The sequence below is a fragment of the Sceloporus occidentalis genome, unplaced genomic scaffold (assembly GCF_023333645.1).
Source record: "Sceloporus occidentalis isolate IW3139 unplaced genomic scaffold, rSceOcc1.0.p SCAF_36, whole genome shotgun sequence".
Classification (NCBI taxonomy): domain Eukaryota; kingdom Metazoa; phylum Chordata; class Lepidosauria; order Squamata; family Phrynosomatidae; genus Sceloporus; species Sceloporus occidentalis.
In genome coordinates, this window is record NW_028317016.1 from 4286610 (window position 1) to 4307498 (window position 20889).

The following is a 20889-nucleotide window of genomic DNA, read 5'->3' on the forward strand; positions in this document are numbered from 1 at the left end:
TGAGACATTAATGCATGAGGGTTTCCATATTGTCTAATGGCTTGAGAATTACTTATATTATATCGGGCCATATTGTGCTTACATGCCATCTTTTACTCGCACTTAGCTTGGCTCTTAAAAAAGGTAGCTTATGATGGGCTTTATCTCTTGAACCAGGTTGACGGTGAAGTCTTACAGGGCATTCTGACTGAAGTGGAGTTTTTTAGGGAGGTGGACGTTTTCATCTTATAATAATAATTGGCATTACTCTTTAACTATGCACGGAGGGCTAGCTACCTCAAATTTGCGTTCCGCAAGAGGTTCGCTCTTGATAAGGCATTGATAACCCAACTGAACTCGAGGCCTTGGAGCTGAGGTTCCAAGGAGTAGAGTTGCACTAGCCAGCTACACATCTCCTTCACTGTTGTATTTGGGCCCTTGTGTGTCTGGAAGGACACTCTCATGGAGCCTGCATATCTAAGGGTTAGTTTGGGGCACAGCTGTTTTTCCCACTCAGTACTCGCTGTCTTGTGAATGAACACCCCAGGTGTTCTTCTTTGGTGAATAAAATATGATACATATCGCTTTTGCTTGGAAACAGAACCTTCTAGTTTTGTAGTAGCCTCACTGTTTCTCTTTGCTGACTGAAAGCTTAGACGTTATAAATAATGCATTGTCCCGATTTACTTTTTTGCCCCTAATTTAAATATTTAAATTAAGAGTTTGGCCTAAATGCTAAATAATTTGTAGGTGCCGTGAGGCTCCTAAAGCTTACTGATGTTGAATTGTAAACATGAGTAGGGCTCTCTTGTCCTTAAAACTGTATCGTTATGTGGGAACGTCTGTTAACGTTATTGTTAGTTTTAATGTTATTACTCATTTTTTTTCTCGCCCTCGATTGTAAAAGTACGACAGAAAAAAACATTTGTTTAGGCTGATATTTCTAGTTACTTTTACTTATTCAGGGAGAATCTAGATCAGACATGCTATTTTTTTTCTTCCCTAAGGATTTGTCATGGCATGAAATATTTCCCGGAGTATTTATTTTATCCAGATGATGCCATCTTTGCAATAGGGCCATGACTGCACATGTTCAATTGTAATAAATGAGAATATTTGGAGAAAAATATTCATAATCTCTCATTATTAAAGAATGAATGCGCCATACATTATCTATGCATAATTTAATATAATATATATATATATATATATATATATATATTTTCAGTAAACAACTTCCTTGGAGTTTTAGCATTCTACTAAACATTCTACTGTTTAACCGTGTGTGGGAGCACAGAATATAAAGAGTAACAGATTGAGACATTTACAAACGCACTGCATTGGAGTCAATAACCGGCCACATTATTAAAACCAATATATTCATTATTGTGAAAATGTCATAACACTAGTTTTTATCTAAACATATTTTATCAAATCATTTCATTTGTTTGTAGGAGATGAACACACTGTGCACAATTTTAGTTGATCCGTAAGCAATATAAACGCTTGTTTTAAATTCTGCCAATATATCTCTGCTATACAATGACATATAAATATAGTGTCTGTGTGTTAAACACAATATATCTAAATTACACTGTGGACTCTTTCTTGATCGCATGTAAAATGTCAGGCTGCCCAATTAGCTTCGGGCGCAGCTACCCATGCTTGCGTGATGGGTCATTGTTGACATTCTGCTTGCATAGCGCGGCTTTGCCTGTGATCCATTTAGAATGTCCTATCTTCCACGGGCGTTGTGGTTAGTTGCGGTAATGCTATACGTGACTTTCTAAATGTGTTTTCCACTGTATTCTTAGCAAGGTCCTCTACTGAAGGTGCAGCAGCTCGGAAAAGTTTAGGATAAACTCTGAATTGGGAGGGCTTTCGTCAACTTGTAGAATGGTTCAGACTTGCTGTGAGATGTAATATACATTAATAATAAAATGTATAATTTTAAATATGATTCAGTTTCATTTATAATTATATGCACGGTGATGCCTTATTTTTATTTTTTTATCTTCAGAAAATGGCCATACCTCCAAGTTACGCTGATTTAGGAAAATCTGCTAGAGATGTCTTCACCAAAGGATATGGTAAGTGTCGTAAATTTTCCAAACTTGAATGCTACAGGTTTTATATATTTTATTTATATGGTTCTAATGTTTTCATTCTGATTTCAGGCTTTGGCTTCATAAAGCTTGATTTAAAAACAAAATCTGAAAGTGGATTGGTAAGTTTTGCTAGCTGCGTTTCTTTTATGGAGACTCTGTTTATTGCTTACTGGGAACGGAAAACCTTAACGCTTTGAGTTTAGGGGCTATGGACACCGTTTATAAGTGCCTATTTTAAGGCAAACTGTCCTTCTCTTGATCAACCATTTTTTAAGTAGTTGATTTAAAGAGTGGATAAGGGAGATGACATCGGGGAAGTTATTGGCTAGTTTTGCCACTGTTTGCCACAGATCTGAACTTCTCCAGTGTAAAATAGTTGCTTATCTTAAATGAAATATATCTATATTGAAATGAAAAAGAACAAATTATACATAGTTACATTAGTGGTTGAAGGTGTGCTTTGCAAGCATAATTAGTGGAATTCAAATTGTATAAGGTCCTATTTGGGCCCGAAAGGTGTATTTCCATAATAAATGCTGTTACATTGCCAATATTGGTCCTTTGAAAAAAAAGAAAATCACCTAAATTCATAAATATGCCTAATTTTTGCAAGAAGCGTGTAGAACAAAAAAAAAATCCACTTTAAAGCAGTCACTTTGGTAATAATCGCATTTTCTGAGCAACAAGTCAGGAGTTGTCAGTATATGAGCTTACTTTGTATGGGGGAGAGAACAGCTTAGTGTTATGAGAGGGTTTATCTATGCGTCGGTATACGGAATAGCCAAGTTGGTATTTGCTGCACTCGAGGGGGCCGGATTTGACTGCAAAGAATCTGACTGCGGTGTTTAGGAACATCACTGTTTTTTTTTCCTCATTTACAGGAATTTACAAGTTCTGGCTCAGCAAATGCAGAAACTAGTAAAGTTAGCGGCAGCTTGGAAACTAAATACAAGTGGTCGGAGTATGGTCTTACGTTCACAGAGAAGTGGAACACAGATAATACGCTGGGAACTGAGATCACCGTAGAAGATCAGGTACTTATGAAAACCTTTAACACATCACACACAAATATATATTACACATTTGTCTAACTGTTGTATCTAACCTATTTCTTTTTCATTCAGCTTGCCAAAGGACTGAAGCTAACCTTTGATTCCTCATTCTCTCCTAACACTGGGTGAGTTGTGAACAAGTAATGTTTGTTTTTGGTACATATTTATTGTTTAAACCTCACACATGCTTGTATATCCTAAAACAACTATTTTTTCCTTTTTAAGGGGTTATGTTTGCTTCAGTATCCAGAGGAACTTATACTTCATTAATTTCTTTGCAGAAGTATACCAAATGATGCCCTGTCATTGCCATCAATACTGTCGCGTTAGATGAGTTATAGGACTAGAAATTTTTAAACACAACAGCAAAATTTGGCTGATATCAAGACGGTACTTTCAGGGATATGGGCTTCAATATTTTTTTTAGTGCAAAGAAGTCAATGAATGCATGGAAATGGTTTTGCCGAGTAAGCATATTTAGAAACTGCACAGATTTAAAGCCATGGCTGGGCTCCATGATCGTGTGAGCATGTGACTGCTTGGGGATGTTTATAATCTCCCGTTACATTGTACTCCTAATACATGATTGACACCCCATAAGACAACCGAGTTATTGAGGACATGGCAAATTCTTGTAAGGCAGAAAACGGGGTAGAACATGCTGTTTGAGTTATACCCACAACATGATTCATATTAAAGTGTTTATGTTAATGGTACACTTGTTTTGTACGCTATAGATAATTTAGCAGGGCTCCCAGGTACACTCTGGAAAGTTCTTGTGTCGTCTGCTGTAGGTTCCCCAACCTATCTAACATTCTAGAGGAGCACAGGATTGTAATGGAAGTCATGAGAGGGGGTATTGATGTTATTATAGAAACAGAACTAGCCATCGGCTGCTTAGAAAGGACAGCAGCCGTGGTTCACATTGATACCCGTCTTTAAATTCTGGCATTATCGTATACAATTCAGTTAGGCTGGTCACATCAGTCATTTTGAAGTGCTGCCAAGGAGTATGTAGATGCATAACTAACTCATTCCAGCCTATGAGCTTTTACATCCCATGTGCAAGGCAGCAATGGAAAACCGAAATGAAGCCCATACTTTTAATTAAATAGAGTGATATTTTTTTAAGCTTTACATGTAAGAAAACAAATGGGCATAGGGGGATTTAGGTCCCAAAGAGAAGCTGTCCCTCCTAGGGACATTTGAGAGGTTTGTACTGTGATATATATATATATATATATATATATATATATATGGAACTTGGGTTTTAAAGTATACCTAAAAGTAATGGCACAAAACTCCAACTTCCTATGTGTTAGGCAGCCATCTGTCACTGAATATGTCACTGTCACTGAATATGGTCCAGTGTTGTGGCTTTCTCTGTCATGCATTGTGTCCCAATCTTGAAAATAAGAATGGGTCTATCTACCACAGGATAAGTTCAATTATTCATATAAAAATAAAAATCTTTTGAACAATTCTTATAGGAAAGATATATAATATATTATTCCATGTTGTACATAGCTAAAGGGTGGTGGGACAGCTACACATGTCAAGAGTATATACAAACATTAATTTTAGCTCTAAATGGATAACCCAACAACCTTAAGATAGCATTTCCTTAAATGAAGCCGTTCAGTCCTGTAATGTAACCCATCTTCTGTTTTTTTGTTGTTGTTGTTTTTTTAGTGTCCATAGCAGGAACCAAGCAGATGGATAGATGTTTATCTGTTTTGTACATTGCTTTTGTTTTGTTTTTTGACTATTGTAAACAAAAAAAAAAAAAATCTCATGTACTTTTGGACATTTCAGAAAGAAGAATGCAAAAATTAAGGGCGCATACAAACGGGAGCACGTTAATGTGGGATGTGACATGGATTTTGATATTGCCGGTCCTTCAGTCCGTGGAGCTGTGGTCTTTGGCTATGAGGGCTGGTTAGCTGGCTACCAAATGACTTTCGAGTCAACAAAATCAAGGGTCTCTCAAAGCAACTTTGCAGTTGGATACAAAACTGACGAATTCCAACTTCATACTAACGTGTAAGTAAAAAATGTGGAACGTGTGTATTATCATTATAACATCTGTAGGGGTGCGAGTGCGGCTCAGAGAAGCTGTACAGGTACTTGGGAAGAAAAGTGCGCCTACTTCTGAGTCTATACAGACAGTGTATCCATAATCATAATCATTATTACATTTTAGAGCAGATTAAAATATCAATGAATGTATTTGACATTTGTATTTAAAAACAACAACATTGGAGTAGTTAAAACAAATAGAATGTAGAGCCATGGTTAGACAGAAGTAAGATATTTGGTCACACAATAGAAACCAACAGTCAAACAAAACTTTACTTTTTCAGGATTTAGCGTTTATATGGATGTATTTAGCATGGGACCAAGAGCTTAATTAAACTATACCATGAGCAATTGATTTTGAAACTACATTCAAAATTATATGCTTAAATAGCCTTGTCCATAGCCTTGTATCAGTTGGATTGCAGGGATTGAAAATGTTGAGATCAGAAAAGGACATAATGTGAACCTTTGTTGTTTATCCTATACTTAAAATAGAGATTAATTGGTCTAGTATATCTTTTTTTAAAAATTTTAGCTGTATGTATTTATTTATTCTATTTTTTTGTTTCAACAGAAATGATGGTACAGAGTTTGGAGGTTCTGTATATCAGAAGGTGAATGACAAGTTAGAAACTGCCATAAACTTGGCATGGACAGCAGGGAACAGCAACACTCGTTTTGGAATTGCAGCCAAATACCAAATTGATTCTGATGCTTCTTTCTCTGTAAGTAAAAAAAAAAAAAAAAAAAAAAAAAAAAGCGTAGTCTACAAGTTAAATAAAAAAAATAAATCCTGAAATGTACTTTTTAATGAATAAGTTTACTAGTCTCTAAGTCTTATATTTGTGTGTTTTTTTTAGTAGTTGTGGTATGGGATGCTTTGGCAATTGGTTATACATTTTTCTTTCCATTCTTCACTTATTTTAAACTTTTTTCTTTTACTAGAAATCATTTTGCAAGTATCTTCTCTAACCAGCGGTTAGCCCTGATGATGTCATAGTGATATCACAAGTATAATTTTGTTAGTTTTTAGCATTTGTATTGCATTTTTTTCTCTTAGAGATTCAGAAAGAGAATTCATAAACATACAGTGCAGATGTTTCCATGTTTACACCTGCCAACAAGGAAGAGCTCAAGCTGCCCATAGTCTAAGGGTCATGTATATGCACTCTCAGACAAATTGTATATTACAGGTGATTAGTTTTAAGAGTGTTAGCGTGAGAGGGAATCCTAATCAACTTGAGTTTACCCTTAACATTACTGCCCACTAGACTTCTTAGTGAATAAAGACTAGAGACTGATTCATTTGTGGTATAAAGGACACTAGAGAAACATTTTTATTTTATGTTACAGGCTAAAGTGAACAATTCAAGCCTGATTGGACTAGGATATACCCAAACTCTGAAGCCTGGTACGTATTTAAAAATATATTTGTTTAAAACACAATAGCAGGTGATAGTACCTGTAAATTTATACTGGAGTCAATGCAAAATGAACGCACAAGTACACACACTCACACATTATAAGCTGACTGGCTGTTTTCTTCTTCCCAAAGCAGTGCTCGGGATTGGCCTGTTTAAAGGAAATGTTGTAACATTTGATTTGAAAAGCAAATATTTGCAGTTTCTAAAAAGAGGTTTTTTTTTGTGTGTGAAAAGTCTATTGTTTTGGTTATAATTTGACTCTCTTTTGCTATTAATTCTGTAGGCATCAAGCTTACACTATCAACATTGCTTGATGGGAAGAACATCAACGCTGGAGGTCACAAACTGGGTCTAGGACTGGAATTTGAAGCATAAAACATTTCACACTGCATAGCTCACTTTCCTGATGTTCTGCAGCTTAAATGCCCTACAAATCTAGTGTACCATGTAATGTTTTATGCCTGGGATGCAAACAGTCCTCTTTTTCAGTCACAATCGATTACTTGTGAAGTGGACAACTAAGCTTTAAAGTGTGTTTTTTGTTGGGAAGATAGATCGTGAAAGAAACTCTAGGGAAGTTTTGTGATTCCATGCCAACTTTGGAATATTTCATAGCTGCTCATTTTTACCATGCTTTACTAGATAAAATATATAGATTTTTATCAGTGTAGGTCTAAAATGGTACTAAGATAAAGAAAAGAGATATTAAAGGATTTTTTTAGATTATTTAATGTTTTCCTACATAAGCAGCTAAAGCACATTTATCAGCATTTCTTTGTATTGATCCTAATTTCGCAACATGAGGTAAAGGATTAGGTCATTTAGATCAAAGGCAGCAAGAACAGCCAGTACCTGCACAAAAAGGGACTTTATAACAGTTTATGAAATACTCAACTCTAGAGTCTTAACTGGAAGTTGTTTGAAATTGCCAATGTTGTTCTTAGGCCTTTTTCTGGTATTCTATGTTCTCTTTTCATGTGCAGAGTAAGTCGCTAAGTTCACAACTTGTGGTTCACTTCCCTAACACACAGTACAGGAACTGCTTAAAGAGCCATATGAAAGGGAAGAGTCATTGTTTCTCATCATCACACGGTGGCATCACTTATACATCTTTTCTCCACAAAAAGTCCTTTTAGGTTCTGCAACATTTTTATGTATTTTTTTAGGAATGTGATGAGTCCTGTATTGTCTTCCATTCAGTGAAAGTAGAGTCCCTTGGTATGCTGTATGAAACATCACCTTAAATAAAACCTGAGTAAAGTAAACCTTTGGGTTTTTTGACTTGGTATCATAAAATAAAACAAATAGGGCTCTGCAATTACACTTTTCACTGTCAGAATAATTTGTCATGTGTATAATGTTAGTGTCCCAGTTTCGTTTATACATTGAAGCACGTTTTAACAAATGCTCCATGTTTTTGAGAAATGTCCAAATCATGAAATATAGTTAAAATACACAAACGTTGGCATTAGAATGGGTTGTACTGAAGAGCTTGTGGCTATAAATCTAGCATTGTCATAAAATACCGCCTTTGCCATAAGTCAGTTTGTAAAACTCCTGCCCTGCTAGATCTGTCCTGGTGCACTGTAAGTGTTGTTATTGTGAAGTGGAAGTGTCTAGGTGTAACAATAGCTCAAGTAGTGACAAACCTAGCAACACACACAGAGTTGGACCACTGAGGGCTGACAACATGAAAATCGCTTGTCCTCTGTAGCATGACTCACTACAGAGTTTCAAGATACCTATGGAAGCAATATTGGAAGAATGAAAATAAAAAGATCCCCCAGAGTAAGGAAGGAGACAGAGGAGCAGCAGGAGCAGTATGACACTGGACAGGCACTGGCAGACGGATACATCCAGCCACTTCGTGCAGGACTGTAAACTCCACAAAATTCGAAAAGTCAAAAGAACTGGTGCCCCAAAGTAAGGAAGAAGAAGCATTACTAGAACCTCGTTCGCTTGGAATATTGAGTGCTGGGTAACCTAATTTGAGGTTGATTTGGATGATAATTTGGTGGGTTGGCATGAAAGCAGCTGCTGGGCCAAGAATTCCCCATCTCTAGCTGCTTTCACCATGTTTGTTGCCCTGTCAGTCACCACATTCCCAATTCTACCGATGTGCCTTCCTGTGGTTCAATCCACTGCGCCATCATCTTCCTAAAATATGTTTGCAAAATAGAATAGGGGAATAATGGGAACATTACAGAATTAAAAATATTATTTCCAAATTAGGTTATGCTGATATGTTTAGTGTGTAATCTAAAAAGAAAGAAAAAAGGAGACAACTTACTATAAAGAGAGTCAAAAATTGGTATAAAGATTCTATACTCAAAAGGATCTCTAATTTCGGAAGTGATGCACCAAAGAATCCCCCGATGCTGAGATCTATGATAAAATAATTGATTAAAAAGAAGCTTTTATGTACTAAGCTGTTCATTAATTGTCTGGATAGTAACAGAAAGTGGACTATTTTGATAACAGGATTCAGCAATATTTATAACTGCATAGGTCCAGAAGAGTAAAGAGACTCTGGTCTCTCAAGCAATTCTGAGCTAGTGGCAAACAGGTGGCTAAGGGAAGGAGATGCTTTTAATGCCCCAAATGTGCAGTAGATGTTTCAAGGGGCCAACCATTCCTAAACCATTTTTGCTTTGTGGAAGGGTGCATTATCCTGCTGAAAGAGGCCAATGCCATGAGGGAAAGGGTGTACATGGTATATAAGTAGGTGGTATGTGTCAAAGTAACATCCACATGAATGGCAGGACCCAAGGTTTCCCCAGCAAAACATTGCCTCCCCACTGGCTTGCCTTCTTCCCATATTGCATCCTGATCTCAGGTAAACAACACATACACACACACATCTATTTACGTGAGGTAAAAGAAAACGTGATTCATCAAAGAACCTTCCATTGTACCATTGTCCTTTTTTTCTACCAAATTTTGTGTCATCGGCATTCAATGCAATACGGGAGATCACTAATTAAACAAACTAAAAAGAAGAGGATACTCAAAATACAAAAAAGTGAAGCGCAATATTCTAATTAAATATAAGTATTACAACTTCTGGTGAAGTGCTGCAAAAACACAGGAACAAACTCCCCAAAGTGTTCCAAATTAAATACAATCAAAACCACACAAGTGTCTGCGCACCCAAATAATAAGTGAGTAAATTATATGTGCAACACAAAAATAATATGTACAAAGATACCCTTCTCTTCCAGCGAGAGATCCCACACACAGTATCCAAAAGGTTTTTTCTTTCTTTTTTCTCTTCCTTTTATATACGAACCTTTTGGATACTGTGTGTGGGATCTCTCGCTGGAAGGGTATCTTTGTACATATTATTTTTGTGTTGCACATATAATTTACTCACTTATTATTTGGGTGCGCAGACACTTGTGTGGTTTTAAAAAGAAGAGGACACAGGAAACACCCCTTAAGCATTATAAAAGCGAGGGGTCGGTAGTATCATTTCTAGCATACAAAGATGCCAACAAAGCCTGCAAAAAGGAGATTTAAATGGCTAAACTAGAAAATGAGAAACTTATTGCCAAGGAAAGTAAAACCAATCCCAAGAAATTTTTCAAGTATGTGAATGGAAAAAAAATTAAAGGTAGAGAATGTTGGTACGTTATTATCTGAAACTGGAAATTTGGTTAGTGAGGACAGAGAGAAAGCCGACATCTTAAATGCTTTTTTTCTTCTGTTTATACCAAGGAAGAACCAATGACGGAGCCCCTGCTGGCTAATTTTAAGGAACCGTTGCAGCAAACATGGGATTAGCTGACACAAGAAAAAGTGCTCGAGCAATTAAATACTGTTAAGGTAGACAAGGCCCCTGGACCGGATGGTATACACCCAAGGGTACTGAAGGAGCTAAGCCTAATTCTGGCCCAACCATTATTATTAATCTTTAGGGATTCTTTCAGCTCGGGCATAGTTCCATTAGATTGGCGCAAGGCAGATGTTGTGCCCATATTTAAAAAGGGATCAAAATCTCAACCGGGCAATTACAGGCCAGTAAGCTTAACATCGGTAGTGGGGAAATTATTTGAAGGGTTGCTAAAGGTATACATTCAAGATCATATCTTGATCCATAATCAAATTAGTAGTAGTCAACATGGTTTTGTGAAAGACCGGTCTTGTCAAACCATCCTATTAGCATTCTATGAAGAAGTTAGTAAAAATATAGACCTGGGGTTGGCTGTAGATGTGATTTATCTGGACTTTGCCAAGGCGTTTGATATGGTTCCACATAAAAGGCTACTCTATAAATTAACAGAAATAGGCTTAGGGGCAAATGTCTGTATGTGGATCAGAAATTGGCTAAAAGATAGAATGCAGAGGGTTGTTGTGAATGGATGTTTCTCAGCCTGTACGCAGGTATTAAGTGGAGTGCCTCAGGGGTCTGTGCTCGGTCCTCTTATTTTTAATTTATTTATAAATGATCTCCCAAGCTGCACTGAGAGCCATGTCACAGTTTTTGCTGATGACACAAAATTAGGCCGGGTAATTCAGACTAATCTTGATGTTTCTTCATTGCAGAAAGATTTAGACAAAGTTGGGGACTGGGCCTGCAAGTGGCAGATGAGGTTCAATATAGAGAAATGCAAAGTTATGCATTATGGTAAAAATAATAAAAATGCGACCTATTCTTTAAATGGAATATCCTTGGGGGAAACTACCAATGAGAAGGATTTAGGAATAACGTTGACAACAGACTTGACAACAGTGCGCAATGCCAGCAAGCAGCTGCGAGGGCCAATAAGGTTTTGGTATGCATAAAAAGAAGTATTGATTCAAGGGAGGAGGATATTATCTTTCCTCTTTACAGGTCATTGGTAAGACCTCACCTTGAATATGCGGTACAATTCTGGGCACCGGTCCTCAAAAAGGACATTATGGAATTGGAAAAAGTGCAAAGGAGGGCTACGAAATTAATAAGGGGATTGGGAGATACTAGTTATGAAGAGAGACTAAAAAAGTTAAAATTATATACACTGGAAAAACGGCGTCTCAGAGGGGATATGATAACATTATACAAATATATGCAGGGCCAATATAAAGAGCTCTTCGGTGACCTGTTCATTAACAGAAATATACAAAGAACAAGAGGTCACCCTCTGAGACTGGAAGAGCGCAGGTTTCATAGACGACAAAGGAAGGGATTCTTCACAGTGAGGACAATTAAGGTATGGAATTCACTTCCAAGGGAGGTAGACAATACATTAGATACCTTCAAAAGGGGCCTCAATATTTTCTTAGAAAGGCATGATATACAGGGATATAAATAGAATAACATTAATATTTTAGAGCTTCTTGATCCAAGGAGAAATCCGATTGCCTCTTGGAGTCAAGAAAGAATTTTTCCCCCTGATGGCAGAATTCTTAGAAGCTTAATTAGGGTTTTTTTTTTGCCTTCTTTTGGATCAGGAATAGGAAGGTTAGGTAGAAGGGTTTAACTTGATGGACTTAGGTCTTTTTTCAACCTTATGAACTATGAATTATGTACTCCACTAAATACCCTGGTCGAATTTAAGAATTTTCAATTTTAAGGCAAGACAGGAGGCTTCCTATTTTGCATATCTTCCTTTACTCTCACCAACAGCAGCAAAGAAAGAGTTAATAACACAAGTGAAAACAACCAATAGAAACAGTACACAGGTGGTATATAAACCCCTTAACTATCTTCCTCTTCCTCTTTCTTTGCTGCTCACCAAAGTTGCAGGTCAGTCCTCTTCCTATCTACAGTTATTGCTGATTTATTGAATAATATCCGTTTATTATTCATTACATATTGCTTTTTTCACCTAATTCTAGATAATTAGGTGGGTATGCCCTTTTTATATACAGTATAGATTTTTGATATATATGTGTATATGTAGATTTTTTACTTGTCTTTCATTATTTATATTCATTATTTCTTTGCATCTGTGCATTTTGGGGGGATTTTTCCCGTCTCTCTTCCCTATCTGGGACCCCTTTTTCCTATGAGTTCTCTGTGCCTCACTGGAGTGGTTACAGGGTGAGCCCTGCATTATTTTCAATATTTGTTGGCAATTTTCTGGTTTTGCACATGTATATACAGGCTGAGTCCATGTGGTTTTGCACATGTATATACAGGCCGAGTCCATGTGGTTTTGCACATTTATATACAGGCCGAGTCCATGTGGTTTTTGCACATTTATATACAGGCCGAGGCCATGTGGTTTTGCACATTTATATACAGGCTGAGGCCATGTGGTTTTTGCACATTATATACAGGCTGAGGCCATGTGGTTTTTGCACTTTATATACAGGCAGAGTCCATGTGGTTTGCACATTATATACAGGCTGTGTGTCCCTGTGGCCTTGCACATTATATACAGGCTGTGTGGCCCTGCACATTATATACAGGCTGTGTGGCCCTGTGGCCTTGCACATTATATACAGGCTGTGTGTCCCTGTGGCCTTGCACATTATATACAGGCTGTGTGTCCCTGTGGCCTTGCACATTATATACAGGCTGAGCCCCTGTGGCCTTGCACATTATATACAGGCTGAGCCCCTGTGGCCGTGCACAATATATACAGGCTGAGTCCCTGTGGCCGTGCACAATATATACAGGCTGAGTCCCTGTGGCCGTGCACAATATATACAGGCTGAGTCCCTGTGGCCGTGCACAATATATACAGGCTGAGCCCCTGTGGCCGTGCACAATATATACAGGCTGAGCCCCTGTGGCCTTGCACAATATATACAGGCTGAGCCCCTGTGGCCGTGCACAATATATACAGGCTGAGTCCCTGTGGCCGTGCACAATATATACAGGCTGAGTCCCTGTGGCCGTGCACAATATATACAGGCTGAGTCCCTGTGGCCGTGCACAATATATACAGGCTGAGTCCCTGTGGCCGTGCACAATATATACAGGCTGAGTCCCTGTGGCCTTGCACAATATATACGGGCTGAGTCCCTGTGGCCGTGCACAATATATACGGGCTGAGTCCCTGTGGCCGTGCACAATATATACGGGCTGAGTCCCTGTGGCCGTGCACAATATATACGGGCTGCGTCCCTGTGGCCGTGCACAATATATACGGGCTGCGTCCCTGTGGCCGTGCACAATATATACGGGCTGCGTCCCTGTGGCCGTGCACAATATATACGGGCTGCGTCCCTGTGGCCGTGCACAATATATACGGGCTGCGTCCCTGTGGCCGTGCACAATATATACGGGCTGCGTCCCTGTGGCCGTGCACAATATATACGGGCTGCGTCCCTGTGGCCGTGCACAATATATACGGGCTGCGTCCCTGTGGCCGTGCACAATATATACGGGCTGCGTCCCTGTGGCCGTGCACAATATATACGGGCTGCGTCCCTGTGGCCGTGCACAATATATACGGGCTGCGTCCCTGTGGCCGTGCACAATATATACGGGCTGCGTCCCTGTGGCCGTGCACAATATATACGGGCTGCGTCCCTGTGGCCGTGCACAATATATAAGGGCTGCGTCCCTGTGGCCGTGCACAATATATAAGGGCTGCGTCCCTGTGGCCGTGCACAATATATAAGGGCTGCGTCCCTGTGGCCGTGCACAATATAAGGGCTGCGTCCCTGTTCTCATCACCTACCTTATACAGACATAATGTCTCAGGATACTGTGCCATCCCAGGATGCCTTTATGGCCTGGTTAGGGGCAAGTTTTTCTAACTCAGGGGAATCCTTTTTTCTCTAAAACGTCTGCCAATTTGCCCCAAGGGCAGCCTCCTGCTCCCTCCAGACCAGAGGCAATACCATCGGAGTCAGAATCCGAGAAATCTGAAGGAAAGGCATCCGGCTCCAAACGGCCTTGGAAGGGCAGTAGTGTTTCAGTCGGCAAGGGTAAGGTACCTGCCAAACGCCCAAAACCCTCTGACACTCCTTTGCATGACCCATTATCTATAGTGGGCGTATGGCACGCGGATTCATCTAGTGAATCAGAGGCTTCAGCAAATCTGGTCTCGCCCAGAGATTTAGACTCGCGCTTCGTCCGTGAGTATTTGGTGGATGAGCCCCACCTAGACGATCCCCAGCAGAACTTGGGAGCAGTCACCCAAATCCTATCCCTGGCAGACAGAGCAGTTCTATAGGAGACACCACTTTATCCCAAGACTATCTGAGATTGGGCACTTTGTGTGGTATGCCTGTTGGGAAATGCAACAGTTTCAATCTCTTCTGTACGTTGCAAAGGCTACTCCTCATGGATCCCAGGTTGGCGGAATGGGGCCCTAAAGACCTGGGTGCAGCCGCTTACTGTTTGGAGACACATTTGTCAAGGAATCAAACCGCCACGTATCCTAGATGACATCATGGAATAAGGCCAAACTGTCAATGAGGAAGGTCTTTCAGACTGGCCCTCGTTTTTCTGGGAGGGCTGGTCGACCGCCGGGCCACCAGCCGTTCATCCCGAGGCTCCCGGTACTTCCCTCAGAACCATATGTCCTACAGGACGCCGTTCCAACAGAGGGCCTTCAGCCCACGCGGAGACAGTAGAGGCGCTTCCGGATTTCCCAGGGGACGCTCCGTTTTCGGTAAGCCCGAATGTTTCTTGTCCTTCTTTCCCTTCCCTGGGTTACGGGCCATATATCATCTTTTTCCACGACTGGGTGTGTATTTCGTCGGACCCTTGGATCCCCCTAACGGTACAGGTTTTCCAGATAGTTCTTCAGCTCTCCCCCCTTTTCAGGTACGCTGACCGCCCACATCTCGGGGGGCATTACAGATCAGGCCTTAATGGAAGCAGAACTCTGCACCTTATGTGACAAGGGGGCTATCCAGTGGGCAAAAGGATCAATCGGTTTCCTCAGCTCCTTTTTCCTAGTACGCTAATGCACCGGGGACTTCTGCCCAGTGATCAATCTACGGGCTCTCAATGCTTTCGTTTATCGCCACTTCAAAATGGAAGGGATCCGTCTCTTCTGAGACCTTATGTTGGAAGGTGATTGGTTTACACGGTGAGACCTCTCAGATGCTTTCTCTCCGTCCCAATTCACCCAGATTCCGGGCTTTTTCTTCAGTTTCGCTGGGGCAGGCAGGTATGGCAGTTCAAGGCCCTTCCCTTCGGCCTAAGTTCAGCCCATTGGTGCCTTACAAAGCTCCTGAAGCCGGTTATGGCTCTCTTCAGGTCCAGGGGTATCAGGTGTATAGTCTATCTAGGCATTCTGCTCTTCTCTAGCTGCCGGGAGACCCTGCTCGTCCAGACCGCTTTCGTGGTGCAGATCCTTCACCAACTAGGGTTTCTAGTCAATTCTCTCAACTCCGACCTGGTCCTAAGCCGCTTTCTCTTCTTAGGCTTCTTAGACAACATGTCGGCGGTTCGGTATATCAACCGCTTAGGGGGTTCTTGGTCCAAGTACCTCAGAGGTAACAAAGGACGTTTTTCGACTTTTGCCTTGCGTGCAGCATACTCTGCAGGCAGGATACCTCCCGGGTGCCGCGGTTCTCTTGGCGGACGGGTTCTCCAGACACTGGCGGGATGCGAGCGACTGGAGACTTCTCAGTCAGGTCTTGCATCTGGACCTATTTGCATCCAGGACGAATCGCCTGACGGTCATTTCGAGGGTCATCCATCACCTGTGTTGGGACGGGGGGTCTTTGGTTCTGGTGACCCCCCCCCCGTGGCATGCTCAGCCGTGGTTTCCAGCCCTGCTGCGGGTATCTGCCCAGGATCCTCTGGAGATCCCATCTCTGTACTATCCCCTGACGGGCCCGGAGGTCCAGGTTCATCCGCACATCCTGGAAAGACATCTCCTCCTGGTGGTATGGATGATTTCAGGGGACCCCGAACAGTCTTGGGCCTATTGGAGGCGGCTCAGTCCTTGCTCTGCAAATCTTAGGCTCCAGGTACCAGTATGTCATACCGGACAGCTTGGTGAGGCTGGGCTCCTTGGAGTTTGGGACGGCACATGGATCCCCTTGGCTCCCTTAGTCTGCCACCTTTTGCGTGGTATTCGTTTATCCCGTCCTCCGGCGCCACGCTACGGTTCTCTGTGGGAAGTAGCTGTCGTGTTAGATTTCCTTCGGGATGGCCAGACAACGATTCGCTCTCCCTCAGACAGTTGTCGGCGAAACTTACCCTTGTGTTGTCTCATCGTTTTGCAGGGTTTTGGATGTTAGCGCCTTGGATGCTCATGCTGTCTCTATTTCTTCCATGAGTTGTTCTCATCTGTATCCTAGCCGTTTTCTAGGCGACCCAAATATGTGTCGCCAGGTGTGTCAGGACTTATCTGTCACGCACGACGTCGCTCTGTCCGGTCTTGACATCTCAACTCCTCTCCTTTTGTGAAACCTTTCAAGGCTGTTTTCTTCTCCTTCAAGAGCATCGGTGCTCTTTCCGTCAGGGGAGCTGCGGCCTCCTGTGCCCTTCGGGCTGGTGGAGCTTTAGTGGATACTCTGCGAGCGGCAGATTGGTCCCGTGCCTCCACCGTTTTATTTCGCCTGGTTTCTTCAGGAGCAATGGCGTTGGTTTCCGGCGTTAAAAATGCAAAATAGGAAGCCTCCTGTCTTGCCTTAAAATTTGAAATTATTCTAGCCTTGGTGCCCGAATAATTATAATTTTAATAAAGACAGGAGGCGAGTATTTTCCCTCCCTGCCCTCCCGATGGTTAGGTGTACACTCTGGGTAAGTAGGCCAGGTTTGAATTTGTTTTTTGGGGGGTTTTGTCTGCTCCGTTGCGTTTGCTAATTTGTGATGACTCGTTCTACTGTGTGTTACCATGTTTGTGAAGAATTTGGTTCTGTTATGTCTCTCTCTTTGTTTCAGCTTGCTGCCATCTCCGTGTCAGTGGTTCTGTTTCCCAGTTGGAGTGCATTGTCGCCTTGCTCTTGACTTTGGTTCCAGTTTGGGTGTTGGGTTCGGTTTTACATTGCTAGACGGTTTGCTGCGTTCTTCAGTTCCGGTTCACAGCGGACGAAAGAGGAAGAGGAAGATAGTTAAGGGGTTTATATACCACCTGTGTACTGTTTCTATTGGTTGTTTTCACTTGTGTTATTAACTCTTTCTTTGCTGCTGTTGGTGAGAGTAAAGGAAGATATGCAAAATACTCGCCTCCTGTCTTTATTAAAATTATAATTATTCGGGCACCAAGGCTAGAATAATTTCAAATTTACAACCCACTTAATGAGTCTTCTAATATTACTTCTGTGGTTGTGGTAGATTGAAAAACGAAAAACTAAAAACACCCAAAAAACACGTGTAAGGTGATGGTAAAAGAATAGGAACCAAAAATTACTTCTCTAATGTATCACTGCCGCAGCCCAACCAGAACGCTCCTCTCGGCGTTCAAACACGTAACCAGCAAAATTCGGGGCGCATGTGTACATAGAAAAAAGAAATAATCTTATAGTGTAATATTGTCAAGAACAAGAAGCTATGTAAAAGGTGTGAAATGCACTCACAAACAGTGCCAGCACAACAGGCTCGTCTGAGGTATGAAGACTGTTCTTTATTCTTTAAAATCTCTAAGAGCATAAAATAAAGAAAACAACCATATGGTGCAGTATCTTCCTTAATAGTATATGCGCAAGTTAAAAAAAAAAGCACTTACAGGATGGTTGAATTCAAGTCGCTATTCAAACTAAATGTCCATTGTAGTGGATCAGGAACATGCAGATTAAAAAGATGTCAGCTTCAAGGATAGGTAGGACTTATAAACTTCCATTTATGTAAAATACAAATAAATATAAGTATAAAATAAAATATAATTATAAATTGGGCAGACAAAAAACTGATATCTCTTCATATTAAAAAATGCTGCCCCGTTAATTTTTTTTTTTTTAACTGGTAACTCTTGAGGTCATCTGCAAAGAGTAAATACATTCGTGGGTTGAAGAATTTCTGTGGTTATCAATATTAACTATATTTGTTTTAGATTTTTACAAGATGCAGAGAGTTTCAATACATAAAAATGGCAAGAGCAACATTAGTACTTCAGGTACATATCAGAGTATTGAAGAGTTTCTGCTTCTTTAAGACTTGTCTTTTTTGATTGCCTGACCTACGGTACAATACAAAAGAACACACAAATCCCAAGCATTCAAGGTCTTTTAAAACTATAATATTATTAAAGTAAATGTAAATGCATAGTACTTAGGCTATGGTGAATTCACTTAATGGCTTCAATAATGACTCGTAAGTAACATTTATTTTCTAATATTAATTAATGTTTTTATATATGCTTTGACAAAATCAATTTGATTTTTAAATTTAAAATTATACTTTTATAATATTGTACTTTTGTAAAATTCTATAAAACTTTCAAATTAGTGAAAAAGTTAACAAAGTTAAAAACATTTGACAAAAATGACAAATATTAAAGTATCATAGTGTAGTATCTAATATGCACTGGTCTATCACAGCAAACACAAAGGTGATTTTAAATTGGTCGTTTATTAAGAGGTCGGAAGGCGTACCACTCTACTTAGCTCAGAATCTATTAGAAGCAAAGTTTATAATGAAAATATATACTTTGAAGACATTGTTATTTATCAAAAAATACAGTTGAGGTTGTGGTGTAATGCCTCACTAGTGTCACTAGATGTCTCTATTTATTTTTAAATAATTTCTGAAGTATAAAGAGAAAGAATTACAGTTTTACAGCAGATATTGGCAAACAACAAAATATATCAGCTAAACAGGAAAACAAGACATACTATAACACATGCTGAGAAGAACAAACTGTTTCTGTAAATTATTAAGAGAAAAATAGCACAAAAAAGCCTCTGAATCTGTAGCAAGACTTGGTACATGAAGGTTAGGCTTGGGGCTATCACTCAAATTGAAGCATTTGGAATGTGTGCATTCATTAGGTCAAAATGAAATAATTATATGCCCTATCAGTGTGTCTTTGATCACATAACTGCAGTCTATATATAAAGCCCATGGATACCAAGGTGATAATTTAACAGATTCTCCAGTAATAATATGGAATAGGATGACATTTTCAAGGCTGTATATCCATATTGTGGATCTTGTAACATACTGTCACCCAAGAGGTCTTATTAACTAAGTAAGTTGAGCGTTAGCAGGAGAGTTGAGATGTCAACTTCACTATTCATTAGGAAGGTCAGACCCCTTTATATAATGCATACTTACATTTATGGACAAAAGCATTGGGATATCTGACAATGACCATTACACCAACAGAGACTTTTATGACATTGTATTCTAAATACATAGACATTAATATGTAGTTGGTCCCTCCACTATTTTGGGAAGGCTTTCCATAAGATTTCTGTGGGAATTGTTACCCATTCATCCAATACAGCATTTGTGAGGTCAGGCACTGATGTTGTACAAGAAGGCCTAACTTGCATTCTCCGTTCCAGTTCATCCCAAAGGTGTTTGATGGGGTTGAGATCAGGGCTCTGTGCGGGCCAGTCAAGTTCTTCCACACCAAACTCATCAAACCATGTCTTTATGGACCTTGCTTTGTGCACTTGGTCAGTCATGCTGGAATAGAAAAGGACCTTCCCCAAACTATTCCCACAAAGTTGGTAGCATTGTCCAAAACGTCTTGATACGCTGAAGAATTAAGATTTACCTTCACTGGAATTAAGGGGTCTAACCCAAACCCTGAAAAACGATCTCCTGGGATCTTGCAAACCCAGACTCGTCCATTAGGCTGCCAAACAGAGAAACGAGATTCATCACTCCACAGAACACATTCCCACTGCTCAAAATCTGCTTTACATCACTCTATTCAATGCTTGGCATTGTACTTGGTGATGTGAGGTTTGCATGCAGCTGCTCGGTCATGGGAACCCATTCCATGAAGCTCCCGCCGCACATTTTTTGTGCTGATATTAATGCCAGGGGAAGTTTGGAACTCGTTAAGCTATGGAGTCAGCAAAGTGTTGGTGACTTTTATGCACCATTCACCTCAGCACAGTTGACCGGATGAAATCTTACAAACTGACTTATTACAAAGGTGTCATCCTATCACAGTACCATGTGCAAATACACCTGTGGCAATGGGTCTGATTGAAATACCTGAATTCAATAATTAAGAGGTATGTCTTAATACTTTTGTCCAATCTAGTGTAGATTAGTAAGATTTCTTGAGAATGGTCTCACTGATTGAACTATGTAACATACAGAGCCAATGCAACCCTTCTTGCAAGAGACACTTGACAAGTTTGGCCCATCATCATTCACAATCAATTCACAATATCCTTCCAACTCTTTGTGAATAAATAATTATAATTATAAGCATATCAATTGGT

General features: G+C 40.2%; 1 protein-coding gene across 7 annotated transcripts; it reads left to right on the top strand.

Annotated features, from left to right (window-relative positions):
• The first annotated feature begins 2002 nt into the window (after window positions 1-2002).
• Window positions 2003-7017, top strand: LOC149297864 (non-selective voltage-gated ion channel VDAC1-like). Of its 7 annotated transcripts, none has more exons than XM_089488003.1 (8): window positions 2003-2069; window positions 2157-2206; window positions 2969-3121; window positions 3212-3264; window positions 4955-5182; window positions 5793-5943; window positions 6572-6629; window positions 6926-7017. In XM_089488003.1, exons 1-8 carry the CDS (start codon window positions 2003-2005, stop codon window positions 7015-7017), a joined length of 852 nt encoding a protein of 283 aa, XP_089344129.1. The 7 variants fall into 7 exon arrangements, with proteins under 7 accessions (XP_089344129.1, XP_089344133.1, XP_089344130.1 ...); XM_089488007.1 differs by having other exon boundaries at window positions 5793-5832; XM_089488005.1 differs by having other exon boundaries at window positions 2049-2073.
• Window positions 7018-20889: the final 13872 nt, after the last annotated feature.

Excerpts from the sequence above, each read along its gene's own strand:
- LOC149297864 (XM_089488003.1), top strand. The coding sequence starts at position 2,003 with ATGGCCATACCTCCAAGTTACGCTGATTTAGGAAAATCTGCTAGAGAT. Across the intron at positions 3,122-3,211 it reads AGATCACCGTAGAAGATCAG|CTTGCCAAAGGACTGAAGCT; the intron begins GTACTTATGAAA and ends TTTTTCATTCAG. Across the intron at positions 3,265-4,954 it reads TCATTCTCTCCTAACACTGG|AAAGAAGAATGCAAAAATTA; the intron begins GTGAGTTGTGAA and ends TGGACATTTCAG.